This window comes from Indicator indicator, chromosome Z, assembly GCF_027791375.1.
Source record: "Indicator indicator isolate 239-I01 chromosome Z, UM_Iind_1.1, whole genome shotgun sequence".
In the NCBI taxonomy this organism is placed as follows: Eukaryota; Metazoa; Chordata; class Aves; order Piciformes; family Indicatoridae; genus Indicator; species Indicator indicator.
Genome location: NC_072053.1, coordinates 32,119,951 through 32,134,666, shown reverse-complemented (window position 1 = coordinate 32,134,666; position 14,716 = coordinate 32,119,951). Strand labels below are relative to the sequence as shown.

The 14,716-nt window shown below is 41.6% G+C and overlaps 1 protein-coding gene across 1 annotated transcript in view; it reads right to left on the bottom strand.

Annotated features, from left to right (window-relative positions):
- MAST4 (microtubule associated serine/threonine kinase family member 4) overlaps positions 1–14,716 on the bottom strand; it is a 341,770-nt gene that overhangs the window by 161,348 nt on the left and 165,706 nt on the right. Inside the window, exon 5 of the mRNA XM_054397478.1 lies at positions 6,037–6,068. Within this exon, the coding sequence (XP_054253453.1) occupies positions 6,037–6,068 (32 nt within the window). The remainder of the gene's footprint in view (positions 1–6,036; positions 6,069–14,716) is intronic.

The following is a 14,716-nucleotide window of genomic DNA, read 5'->3' as shown; positions in this document are numbered from 1 at the left end:
ATTGACATTCTATCTGTAAGCTTACATATATACTAGCCCCAAAATTTTGTTATTAATTTTTTTTCCTAAGTATGGTTGGCATGATCTCATAATTCCATTCCACTCAGTTTCTCACTATTGCCCTGAGGTTAGCTGCTAGTCCGTATTTGTCATTGATTCAAGCTTTTTTACAAAACGGTTATTAACTTACTTGAAACTTACTTAATTAAGCCCCTAAGCAAGCAGTGGTTTTCACTACTGTTTCTCTTGAATTCTTGGCTAGTCACACCCTTATGTTGCTGTTATCCAAGCACATCAGCTGCCTCACTATAATGCATAAATGAATTTATGATTTTTAATGAAAATTCTGTGACCAACTTTGACATTTCCACAGGTGCAAGAGGATTATATAATTGTTGCTACTGAACAAGAGTTCATATTTTGTAATTACTGAAATTTATTTCAGAACTGTCAAGAGAAAGACAGATGCAGCAAAAACAAATACGTAAAAATTAACTAGCTGTGAATTAAACTGAAATTGACAGATTAAATGGTTGGGGGGGCAGGGCAGGGACAAAGGAAAATAACTGATTTAGACTGGAAAAGTAAGGCATTTTACTTGTAGGGCAGGTACTTTAAACACTGAAGCTCTAAAGAAAGAAGAAACCTCCCCTATCTACACTCTTACCTCTTTGAAGTATTACTGTATCTGAAGGCTCCCATCCACTTTACAGAAGCCCATTGTTAATCCATTTTATGAAGGGCATTTTAAACCAAATAGTACCTACTTTAAGTTGAGAGTAATTTCTGTGGCAGAACCTTTGAATTCATGTTGTGTCTTTCTGTAGTTCTTTTTGCTGTACTACATGGTATGGGAAGCAAACAAAAAAAGGATAAGGACACTGATGCCTTCCAATCATTAATGGAACTCTACTGGTTAACACAAAACATACACTGACATCTTTGGCTACTATTCCAGCTAGATAGATACACTCTGAATGTGTAAAGGATAGGGACTTTTAGATGCAATCAGGCATTTTCTCTGGATCATCACAGGATCTGCATGCTTCATACACAGACTTTAGCAACACTTAACTGATCAAATTCACAGACTCATAGATTGTATTGGGTTGGAAGGGAGTCTGATCTTGAATGTCTCTAGGGACAGGGACCCAACCACATCCCTGGGCAGCCTTTTTCAGTATTTTACCACTCTCACTGTGAAGAACTTCCTCCCTGTGTCTAATCTGCATCTATCCTGCACCCGTTTAAAATCACTGCCCTTCATCCTATCACTACAAGCCCACCTATACAGACCTTCCCCACCCTTCCCGTAGGTCCACTTCAGATATCGAAATGTAGCTACAAGGTCCTCATGCCACCTCTCCAGTCTGATTAGGTCCCTCTGGATGGCACCCTGACCCTCAGTCTTATCAACTGTACTACTAAGCTTAGAATCATCTGTAAATCTGATGAGGGTGCACTCAATCACTCACACTGACACACTCTATCACTGATGAAGACATTGAACAGCATTGGTCCCAATACAGACTCCTGAGGGATGCCACTTGCCACCTGTCTCCATCTGGACATTGAGCTGTTGACCACTACCCTTTGCATGTGATCATCCAACCAATTCCTGAACAATCCACCCATCAAATCCAAAGCTCTCCACCTTAAAGAGGAGGATGTTGTGGAGGATTGCATCAAAGGCTTTAGAAAAATCCAGATAGCTGACATCTATTAAACCTGACATGAAATGAAACCTGTATTTCTGGGTCTAGCTTACCACTACATACAACTATCTCCCTTGATATCTGGAGGTGTTTGGTGAAAATAAGCAAATCAATAAAAATATCATAAGAACTTATATATAAATAATCTAACCCTGTAGTGGTAGTATGCGCAGAAGCAAAGTTGGATGTATTTTTCTGGTAGAGTTTGCAGAGTGTGATAGTAACAGCCATGCAAATTTACAATCACGTTCAGCTTACATAAAGTCAGTTTTACTGCTGGAGAAGCCCTAGAGAAAGCTCATGGCTATCCATTCTGCTTCCATGTCACCATATCTTGCTGCCAGCAAGGCAACAACTTGAAGAATCACAACACACTGAAGAATCTGCATGAAACTAATTGCAACCTGGATGAGTTCTGCCTCTGTCTACACAAGCACTTGTGCCAGTGTAGCCAAAGAGTGTCCTTAGGATGGAAAAGCCTACTTCTTTCTCAACCAGCACCACTTACCTTAATTGTAGCATAGTTGGCATAAACTGAACTTTAACTTCCAACTTTGTAGGAGACCCTAAAATCAGCTGCATCTTGTGTAAAAAAAAAAGAAGGGAACCAGTTGGCTTCCAGAGAACCATAGAATCACTAAGGAAAAGACCTTTAAGATCAAGTCCAACTACCATGACCACTAAAACCATGTCCTGAAACATCACATCTACACACTTCTTGAACACGTCCAGGGATGGCAACTCCACCCTGGGCAGCCCTTTCTAACACCTCACCACTCGCTCAGGAAAGAAGTTTTTCCTACTGTCCAATATAAACCTTCCCTGGCACAACATAAACACATTTCCTCTTGTCCTGTTGTTAGTCTTGGGAGAAGAGACCAAGCAATGGTAAACAGATCAGTGAAAACGGAGGGCATGTTTTTTTAACTGAAGCCAGCTGGCCTTGTAAGTTGACAGCCGCAAAGCTAGATTAAAAGGTCAGCTACTAGATGGAGTAACTCCATGTCAAGAACATATGTGCTCAATGGCATGCTCAGGGCCCCTGGCAGATGTGGTTCAACAAACAAAGGATTGCCAACTTGCATCAGGTAACAGAATGTGTTGGAATAGATGTCACAGCTACTGAACTCAGAATAACAGCTACTGCACAGATAGACTTCTCTGCTTACGGGTTTGCTGGCCATATGTCCACATTGCCCTTCTTCACTGTACATCTGATGGACTTAATAAAAGAAACTTCTGGCATTAAGTTGAGCACATAGCTAAATAAGTCCAGGTTGGCTGGCTCAGCAGAATAGGTAGAGAAAGCCTGGTACTTGGTACCAGTTAAATACCACTTCCTTTCCAATGATCTGTTACTCGGTATGCTGCCTGCCAATACTCACCTTTCCATATAAACGTCCTATATGTACTATATTCCACCTCACTGAGTCTCAGAATCAGCATTCCCCCTTACATTGTAATATGAAATGTACCTTTAAATTATCAGCATATATATGGAAAACAATTCTATGATCTAGTTTAAAACAGATAGAAAAAATAATGCAACAGATATAGAGGAAAGCTTAAGTATTTCCCACACTAGCTCCTTGAAACATACACATGGTGAACCATAAACAAGATACTTTCCTCATGTATCCATCTCTACTTTCCTCGTTTGACTGTATCACTTCAGAGAATAAGAGACCACTTCCAAGAGGCAGAAGAGGAAGCTAGGAATCAGTACCAGTCTTCACCAATCCAAACTTTGCTGTCCAAGCTTCTCTACTTCATTACCCCTAGAATCAGCTCTCCCTGTCCTGCTTAGAGCTGCACCCCTAGCATGCTATTGGCTCTGAAGCTCCAGAAGACAAAGTGATGTGCCTACCTGGAATCATTCCAGACATCTTAATGGTTACAGGAATAAAAACATAGTATATCTCACATTTTGAAATTCAGTCTTCATGTCAGCATGCATATAAACATGCAAATAAAGCAGCCAGCATGGCCCACATGCAAAATTCCTGATGCTACAACCCTTGCTTACCTCAGTACTATAAGCCCTGTGAATTAAGTATTAAAGATATTTTAAAATACCATCTGCAGAATTTTAAGCATTTTTATAACTAGATACAATTATGCTGACAAGAGGCTAGTCCTTTACTATATTAAAGTCTCAGCAACATTACAGAACATGCACTTACCTTTCAGCAATAAGCTATACAAATATGTATATGAATGTAACTGAGTTTGAAAACCTGGTGAAAAATATCTAATAAAATTCAATCTCAAACATCACAGTAAAAGTTGGCAAGGTTAGCGGGGCCAGCAGGTTGAGGGAGGTGATTATCTCCCTCTACTCCATGCTGGTGAGACACTACCTGGAGTACTGCATCCAAGTTCTGGAGCCCCTATTACAAGATATGGATATGCTGAAACGTGTCCAGAGGAGAGCCATGAGGATGATCAGAGGGCTACTTTTCTTAAATAATGAGTTTGCTTACTACTTTCTGTGTGTCAGAACCTAAAACCATTAATAAAGTCTTTTCCAAGTCAGCAGATGCCCTGCAACATACAGACTTACGGTATGCCCATTTAGTGACAGAACAACAGAGCACTTAATAGCACTTCTTCTAGCCCTGTCAATTGATGACAATCAAGGAGAAGAGGCTGTCCCCCTCCTTGCTCCAACCTCCCTTCAGGTAGCTGTAGAGAGCGATAAGGTCTCCCCCTCAGACTCTTCTTCTCCAGACTGAACAACCCCAACTCCCTCAGGGGCTCCCCACAGGTAATGTGCTCCAGGCCCTTCATGAGCCTCACCGCCCTTCTCTGGACATGCTCCAGCACCTCAGTGTCCTTCTTATAGTGAGGGGCCCAGAACTGAACACAATACTTGAGGTGTTGCCTCACCAGTGCTGAGCACAGGGGGATGAACACCTCCCTGTTTCCACCAGCCAAAGTGTTTCTAATGGAAACCAGGATGTCATTGGCTTCCTTGGCCACCTGAGCACACTGCTGATTCACATTTAGTCAACTATCAACCAAAAACCCCAGATCCCTCTCCAAGCTGCAGCTTTCCAACCACTCATTCCCGAGTCTGTAGCTTACCATGGGATTGTTGTGACCCAAGTGTAGGCCCATCAGTCTAACCTGTCCAGATCCCACTGTAAAGCTTCTCTACCCTCTATCAGATTGACACAGCTACCCAGCTCAGTATCATCTGCAAATTTACTGAGGGTGCACTCAATTCCCTCATCCAGATTGTTAATTTAAAGAGGACAGGCCCCACCACTGAATCCTGAGGGACACCACTAGTGACTGGGCACCAGCCAGATTTAACTCCATTCACCACCACTCTTCAAGCCCGGCCATCCAGCCAGTTTTTCATCCAGTGCAGAGTGCACTTAGCCAAGCCTTGTATCACGGGTTTCTGAAGGAGAATGCTGTCAAAGGTTTTACTAAAGCCCAGGAAGACAACGTCCATGGCCCTTCCCTCATCCACTTAGCAGGTCACCTTATTGTAGAAGGAGATCAGATTACTCAGACAAAAACCTGGCTTTCATAAACCCATGCTGACTGGGCCTGATCTCCTGGTTGTCTTGTATGTGTCATCTGATGGCACTCAGGATGACCTGCTCCGTAACTTTTTGTGGCACTGGGGTCAGACTGATAGGTCTGTCGTTCCCAGGAACATCCTTTAGGCTCTTCTTGTGGATGGGCATCACATTTACAGTCAACTGCAGTCCACTGAGACCTCCCTTTAAAACCAAACAGCTCAAAATCACTAGAAAAAAGAAAGCCACGGTGCAGAAATTTGAGGAAAGCACAAGTAAACCACAAGATCCGAATTCACATTATTCTGACTCAGTAAGAATTTAAACAAGAATATAGTCTTCCACCAATCAAAAGAGTAGCTTAACAACATTTAATAGAACTCCTCTGTTCCTTGTTCCTATCTTTTCATCCACAGCTCTGACCACATAACTTTGGATTACTTGTGTGTCAACTTGTATTTCTATTGTTCACAAAGAAACCAAATTTCTTCTCTAATTTTTTATGAGACAATTTGTCAATGCAAGAGAAAACCTTCAACATAATAATTTTTTGTCATTTTGGAAATCTCTCACACTAGCTGCTCTAGAAGATGGGCATAGGCATAAAAAAAGCTCACTGCACAAGTCATATGCTTTTATTTACAATCTTAATTTCCTTGTATGTATTTTCAGACAAATTTCCAAATATAACTTTAATTTTAACTGTCTTGAAAAGACCAGCCTACTCAAAAAATGTCAAAACTACATACTATACCATGGACACAATAGAAAATACTTCATATACTTACAGACTTCCTCTTCTTGGAAGGCTAAAATCCTTCTGCAACAAAAAAAAAAGCAATTCCATATTAGAAATAAAACATTTTACTTGGAAGTGGCCTTTTTAAGAATAGTATTGTAATCATTCCATCTCATCAGTAGCAGACAGAAGTGGTGTATCTGGACTACAATAAAAGATTATACAGATTTTTCTGACCATCACCAAGCTTTCTGTGCTGTGTTCTTTAATCCAAAATAGATGAAATACATAAAAGTTTGGTCAATTATAAATCATTATTATTTATTATAATGTTCTGTAAATACTAGCATAACAACAGAATCACCACTGTAGTACAAACATTTCCAACATGTACAACATTTACAACTGTTCTTTTGCTGAGAACAGTTAAACTACTATTTATGGGACTGACAAGAGAGTCTGGTAGCGTGACAGAAATTGCAGACAAACATTTTAGAGTAGAAGAAAGACACAAGATCCATGAATTTTTGCCTTTCAGAATGAGAAAAAAAATATATATTTATATGCCTGCAAGTAGATCATCTTCCGCTGTATAAATCACAGAATAGCTGAGACTAGAAGGAACCTCTGGGGAACCTCTGGTCCAACCTGCTCAAAGCAGAGCCAACCACAGCAGTTTACCCAAGACTGCATCCAGCAGGGTTTTGAACATCTGCATAGATGGAGATGACACAATCTCTCTGGGCAATCTTTTCCAGTGTTCAGCTATGCTCACTTTTTTTCCTTTAGCACATTAACTTCTGTTCTAAATGCTACATTAGTTAAGCCTTCTTTGCCAATAACTCCTTCATCTGCTTTTAAACAAAGGGACAATTTGTCTGACCTAGAGAGTACAAAAGACAAGTCTGCATATAAGAACTACTTAAGTTATGTGGACAGATGCATTCAGTCACTCAATTGCAATATTTTACATTTACTTTCAATACCTTCATGAAAGGCTGCTGTTAAGTATGTAACAGACCTTGAGTTTCCATTTTATAAGTTATCAAAGGAAATAATTGCAAAATTATTTTTCAAAAGTGAACACACATATATTCACATTGTTTTTGTGTGCACACGTTTATTTCACACAACACATCAAATAAAGTTACAGATATTGACAAGGAAACACATATGTAAAAACAATTGAACGGACAAAAATAGTTCAGCTAGCCACCGTAGAAAAAGCCATATGGGAATGAATAATTACGTATTCTTTAGAGACTTTTAAATGGTGTGCAGTAAATAAAGCCTGGGCTGCTAACTGAACGATAAGGATTAAAATATCAAGCAGCAACTCAATTCCTGAGCACCGCCCATCCTGTTCACTGAATGAGGCAGGAAAAAATAGTGTGAAACAATGTAATTAGAGATCGTAAGGCAGAGGCATAGGAGAGCAGAATTAGGGGCCTTGGTAACAAATTCTGGCACTTCCTAGGAAGTTCCAGCAACTGTTCAGAATCTGCAATTTAAAACAACATCTTTTAGCATAACATGTGCTTACATACAAAAGAACAGTTACACCTGCATACAATATTGCATTATGAAGCTGAGTAATTCTCCTAAATTTAAAACGTCACATTCATCACGAACAAAATGTAACTGCAATTTAGAACCCACGTACTTCCCTTTGTGTGTTTTTTTCCTTTAATATTTATAATGCCATTGTGTTCTATTTCTAACAAAGAACTTCACTTGCAATTCTAGGCACTGTCATACTGTAACAGACAATGTATGTGGAAAAACTGCCAAACATACGAGGAAGAATCACACTTGGTTTTACACCCCAATCAACAGAGTTGCAACAAGTACTTTGAATTTGTTATGATCTTGGTTTTCTTTTCCTTTTTTCCTTTTTTTCTTACAGTTTGTCATTTTAACAGCACAGCACATAATAGACACTGCATTCTGAGACACCTGAAGTCACAAAAATCTCTCAGCTCATTCTTATACATGCCATCCTGAAGCACTACTTTTGACTACAGAATAACAGATAATTCACTGTAGTGACTTGCCGGTAAAGATACTGAGAACTGCCAAGATCTCCACATATAAAGGAAAAAAATAAAATTCATACAGGAATATTTACAAAATATTGCAAATGAAGCATCTGTAAGGTTGGATTATAAAACACTATGCACAGAAACAAACAAATCAAGAAATTAAATAAAATAAATATCCTTTCTGGATGGTATCTGTATCCTCATTTTTCCTATATATCATGAGATTGATATTGAAGTGCAGGGTCACTTCGCTTGATGCTTCTCCAGCCTGAGTGTATCCAAGACAAGAAAAACAATCCAAAAACATAGTAAACTGAAGCTTACTTTTTCTGTCTCAGGTCATGTTAAATTTGTACATCTCCTACATGATTTTAAACTGTTACTTAGGACTTATCTGCCCCAAAGATTTCTGCATAGGGTAAAGAAATTTTCATATTATCACCTATGTCAGTACAGACTTTCTTGCTCCAGATAAGGCTCACCAACATTATGCTAGTTTTGCAATAGTACAGCAGAGCTCCACAGCTGGGTCTACACAAAGCAGGTAGGAAGAGTGTAAACATGCTCTACACAGAACTAGCCTACAGCTTAATCATTTATATCCTAGTAATATGAAAAACATCTGTACCATTCAAAAGTTAAAGACACCATTTTTACTCCATTGCTTACACAGCTTTGCTCACACCCACTTTAAACAGGGAAGCACTGAATGATACTATACCAAAAATAATTTTCTCCAGGCTTGCAATGTTCCACCTCAGATCTCAGTTACAGTGCAAATTACATGTACTGACTTCACTGTTTTCTGGCACTACATTGTTTCCTCGCTCAAAGACTCAAAAAAACACACTCCAAAGACTGGCTGTCCTAGTTTCATTTTGCAGCATCCAACACATAGGGACTGCTCAGAGCAAGCAGTCCAAGGCAGAGCAAGCCTTTGGAATATTAAAAAGATAAAAAGTACCTTCATTACCACTGCATGGTTCTCAGGCACCAGCTCTGCTACAGAGCACAATACTATGCTCTTTCACCCTTGCCCTACATGGAATACTTCTCTGGCCAGTTTGAGTTGGGCTGGGTTTAGGGCTGTTTCATTCCACTGCAGTAACACAAAGCAGACTTCACAGACCACAGACTCTTGCCCTTAAAGCCCTTTGTATCACAAAACCTGTGGTCTGAAAACATAGTAAACCTTTCCTCAGGTTTAAGGCACCTGTGCATGCTGTGCCAAATTGCTATGATGCTACATTCAGGCCCACCTCTTTATGTGTACTGAATTAAGTTGCAGTTCCCATTAGCAGTTCGAACCCCATATCCTGCACATTCTGTGCATTTTACTGTTCTGGAAGAGGCACTAATGAACCAGCTAAACCTGTTTAGCCACTGCCCTTTCTCCTCCCTCCCCATTGCAGGGTCCAGGTTTGAGGTTGAGAAGCCAATAGGCAGGCGCTAAGGCTGCCTGTGGGGGTGGAAGCTGGACCCCACGCCTCACGTTTCACACAGAGAACGGCACGTGTCGGAGGCCAGTCGAGAAGGCGTGTACAGTTTGCCTGCCACACAGCACTTGGAACTGATTGGTGATATTTGAAAAGGTAATCTGCCGTTGGCCCATCAGTTTTCAAAAGGGGAATTTATAGGGGTGACTCGGAAGTCCACACGCTCTTCGTTAGCAGGATTCAAGGCGGTAATAAGCACCCACTTGGTGCTTGTCTTCAGGGCGATTATCTGCTATTGTCCTGGGAGCAGCATGTTGGGTCCCAGGCCATACCACGCAGCAGCGTGCTCTTTCTCTCCCTCACTTCTACCAGTTTTGAGATTTGCCTTTGGATTATCCCTGTCCTTTTGCGTTGCAAGTTGCAGCTCCATGTCTCTTGTCATTTGGCAAAGGTTTTGGTGACTAGAAGCTCAGCAGTTGGTAACTAAAGCTAATTTACTTGGTTATTTCTGAAGTTCACAGACTGTTTCTCTGTAGCTTAACTCCACAGCGAGGCCAGGGGGTCTGTCCTGCCTCCCGAGGCGGTGTTGCTGTTTTCATAAGAGTTTCCAGTTTGTTCCTCTGTATTCCAAGTTTCTGACTTTTCTAGACTGTTATTCCACTGTTCATTAACATGCTATCATGTGTAATCAACATATCATTGACCGTGCAAACGAACCTGGATCATATTAGCTCGGAAAAATAATTTTTGATCTCTAATAAATCATATTCATATTTTATCAGATTTCCATCTTATAAATTTGATCATAAACTATATCATTTACCATTAATAACATGGTTTTACAAGAGCAGATGCTTTTTTATTATTTCAGTGATTATAATTTTTCCTCTGGTCCTACGGATCTGTAAGACACATCAGTACAGACCACTACAGTCAGTGCGCCAGCACGCAGATAACTAGCTTTAAACAAAAGCCCCACAATGACTGAATAAAGCACATTGAACTTCATTCTGGGTCAAAGTCTTTACCTCACTAACTAGAACACGTTTTAAATAACAGAATTATAGTAAAAGGTTTCAATCACAGAGATTACTTAGAAAACATTAACTTCAACTTATTTCTTGCAATATTACCAGCAAATTGCAGAAAATCTAAAATATTTCTTTTCTTCCTCTACACAGGAAGTAGAAAAGACACCACTCACTTATTGTTTGTTGCTGAGTTCAATTTTAAAGAATCAATAGCTCAAACAATGCTAAGCTGCTAAAGGCACAGAGAATGTTGTCAATACAGGTTTGCTTTTAGAACCTCAGTAAATTTTATTCAACTCCCAACAACAATTGCAATGTTCAAATAGTCAAAAAAATCTTATATCTCACTTTTCCATTGTGCATGAAGTAATCTGAAAAAAAAGAATGTTTTCAAGACAAACTTCAGTAACACATTCTTCCACGAGCAGAGATGGTAAGTGCGGTAAAATTAGTAGGAAGGGGTTTATTTACACTGTTGCTCTACGCTTTTTTCATAGGCTGTAAGTATCTGAGGGCTTTCTGGTAACGTGTTAGATCTTAATTGTATCAAGAATAGTTTAACACTGTAACAGTAAAACTGTATTCCTAACAGTAGGAGGAAAAAATCAGCAAAGGAAAACAATTAAACTTCTTATTCTAATCACTGACAGCAAGGCCTACTGCTTTCAGAGACTAATTTGAAGGATTTTCTTTTTGAGCTATTACTGTTTTTCACTGAAGAAAACACGGGGAATGGTGGGAACAAGGCAAGTAACATAGTATAGGATTATTTGATAATCTCAACCTCTTATATCAAACCAGTGTATTAATCCATTCTAAATACTTCCTAAGCAAGGTGTGGTGAATGATGCGTATGTCCAAGATTATATCCCAAATATTGCCAGGACATGTCCCTACATGTTTGCTCAAAACCCCGACTCCCCCTCCCTTCTGGAGTGTGTGTGTTGGAAGACGGGGGACGAGTGCGGGAAGGGGCTGCTGCCAAACTACCAAAGGGGCAAGGCTCCAGTGAGTCCAGGTAAACAACCTGCCTGGACATGTTTTCCACCTCTGTGGTAAACAAAGCTCACACATTACGTTCGTGCTTGCCTCGTTCAGAGCATGTGCTTATATTATATTTGGCAAAACACCACATCATTGGTTAAGTATTCTGTTCACAAAGGATGCTCACTGGACCAGTATTCATTGCGGCAAATGTTAAACAGGAGTTGTTTTGTTAAACAAGCGCCCATGCCCGTGTTCGTGTTCAAGTTCGTGCTTGTGTTTGTCCCATGCACCGCACTGCCAAAGGGTCTGGACTCGAACCAGTGTTACTGAGCGCCTTGCTGCAGACCGCCGCCGCTCACCTGCCATATAGCCACTGCCTGGCAACAGCCAACGCCGCGCTAGGTGCCGGCCCCACAGACTGTACCCTGTGCCCCGCGGACAGATCAAACCATCGCCTGACCCGCTGCCGAGTGAGGGAACCGTGGTAGCCCACGTGCACCACCAGTCCCGGACTGCTACAGACCTCCACCCCCGAGCGGGGACATCGCATCATCCGGACCAGCGGACCTCCTGGCCGAACCCGCGGGCCGTGGAGGGAGTCGCCCCCCCCACCTCACAGAGAAGCTGTTCTGTTGTGCCTTGCGAACCTCGGCAGCAAGGCTTTTCCCCCCGAGTGGGAAGCCCTTCTCAGACAACGCGCCCCATGGGCTGAGCTGCAAAAGCCTCTGAAAGTTTCCCAGAAGGCACCAGGACCTTTTACTCTGGGAGAAGCAGCAACATACGGCACAGTGCCACGCAGTTGGCCCCATTTTCAATTTCCTTATTAGGGCACATCCGTGCCGCAATTTCTGGCATATAAACCCATTTTCAAGGAAAGATTCTGCAAAAGTTCTTAGTTCATGTGTAAACCAAATATTGCCTTATAAAGTTTCTGTTAAGGTTTGTGCCAAACCCCAACCCTTTCCAAATTAAGTTTCATTTCTAAATTTCTAAACTCTCCAATTCATCTAAACTGTTGAAATTGCTGTTCTGTAGAGATAGTTCTTCCGATTGGCACAGTTCGTAAATAAATAAATTATTAACATTTTTATTAATATCTCTGCCACTCATTCATAATGAGACTTTTTTATTAACATAAGGCGATAGCAAGTTAAGCTTTTCATTTGATTGCTCCTGACTTTGTTAACATTCAGTTCTTCAGATTCACAGAGCACATTGCCCAAAGGCTTAGTACAGAGACAGCTGAACCAGGGCAAATGCCAAGTGTTAGTGTTTCACACCAAATGTATGTCTACTGCTGTAAAGTTGTTTCCTTTTCAAAGCTTTTCTTTGTTCTTATGACAACTCATGAAGTTACCTGGTTCCAGGAACAATTGTCCATACCTCAGAAACGGCTTTCTATTAACACGAGGGTTGAATTTCATGAGTGGCTATTGACTTTAACATTTCCAGATCAAAAAAGGATTAACCAGTTCTTCAAAAGGTGCAGAAAGGTATTCAGCTCTTTCTGTCAGTCAAGGTGTTTTCACTTGGATCTGTTTTCTTACAAAACAGACATAACTATAAAATAACTCTCACTTCCAAGTGGCCCACATGAGCTCATGTTTGAATTACTGCTTTCTCAGCAATCCAAGTCTATCCTGGCTTGTCCAAGATGCAATATCCACTTTCCTCAGGAAAACTGTACCGATACCTTCTTAAGACACTGGTTAACTTAAGCCCCACTATAAATCACTGTCTTTCCACATTTGCCGACAAGGAACTAAGCATTACTAATACCTTATGGTAAAGCTTGATGTTCTGCCTTTGAGCTGAAGGCTTTCATAATCTTTCTAGTCATTCAGATGCATCTTCCAGTTTCCCAGGGTTTTTGCTTCCTGTGTACTCTCACTAGTAAACCAAAGGTCATCACTTGACAAGCATTTTTATGAACCAAAGTTGCCACTTATGCACTGGCAAGCTCTGGAAGGTAGTTACTGCTACCCAAGAAGACTCCATTCACAGTTCTCCCATATCACCTGCAGAGCACTCCTTGGCACAGAAAAAAAAAAAAAAAAGACTTCTTTCAAATATTTTTAATTGTTAATTTCAATAAACAAATTCTGTATGGCAGCTGACCCTCTCATATCCCCAAACACTAAAAAAAAAAAAAATCTTCTAAATAATGGACCATTAGATGGATAAAGAACTGGTTTGATGGCTGCACCCAAAGAGTGGCTGTCAATGGGTCCATGTCCCAGTGGAGGCCAGTGACAAGTGGAGTCCCTCAGGGATCAGTCCTGGGACCAGTCTTGTTCAACATCTTTGTCGGTGACATGGACAGTGGCATTGAGTGCACCCTCAGCAAGTTTGTTGATGACACCAAGCTGTGTGGTGCAGCAGACACGCTGGAGGGAAGGGATGGCATCCAGAGGGACCTTGACAGGCTGGAGAGGTGGGCACAAGCCAACCTCATGAGGTTCAACAAGACCAAGTGCAGGGTCCTGCATCTAGGTCAAAGCAATCCCAAGCACAAATACAGGCTGGGCAGTGACTGGCTGGAAAGCAGCCCTGAAGAAAAGGACTTGGGGGTGCTGGTGGATAAGAAGCTCAACATGAGCCACCAGTGTGCACTTGCAGCCCAGTAAGCAAATCATATCCTGGGCTGCATCAAGAGAAGTATCACCAGCAGGTCAAGGGAGGTGATTCTCCCCCTCTACTCTGCTCTGGTGAGACCCCACCTGGAGTACTGCATCCAGTTCTGGAGCCCCTATTACAAGAGGGATATGGAGGTGCTGGAACGTGTCCAGAGAAGGGCCACCAGGATGATCAGAGGGCTGGAGCACCTCTCCTATGAGGACAGACTGAAAGAGTTGGGGCTGTTCAGACTGGAGAAGAGAAGGCGACCTTCTTGTGGTCTTCCAGTATCTGAAGGGGGCCTACAAGAAAGCTGGGGAGGGACTTTTTAGGCTATCAGGTAGTGATAGGAGCAGGGGGAATGGAATAAAGCTGGGAGTGGGGAGATTCAGACTGGACATGAGGAAGAAGCTCTTCACCATGAGAGTGGTGAGAGCCTGGAATGGGTTGTCCACGGAGGTGGTTGAGGTCCCATCCCTGGAGGTGTTTAAGGCCAGGCTGGATGAGGCTCTGGCCAGCCTGATCTAGTGTGAGGTGTCCCTGCCCATGGCAGGGGGGTTGGAACTAGATGATCCTTGTGGTCCCTTCCAACCCTGACTGATTCTGTGATTCTATGA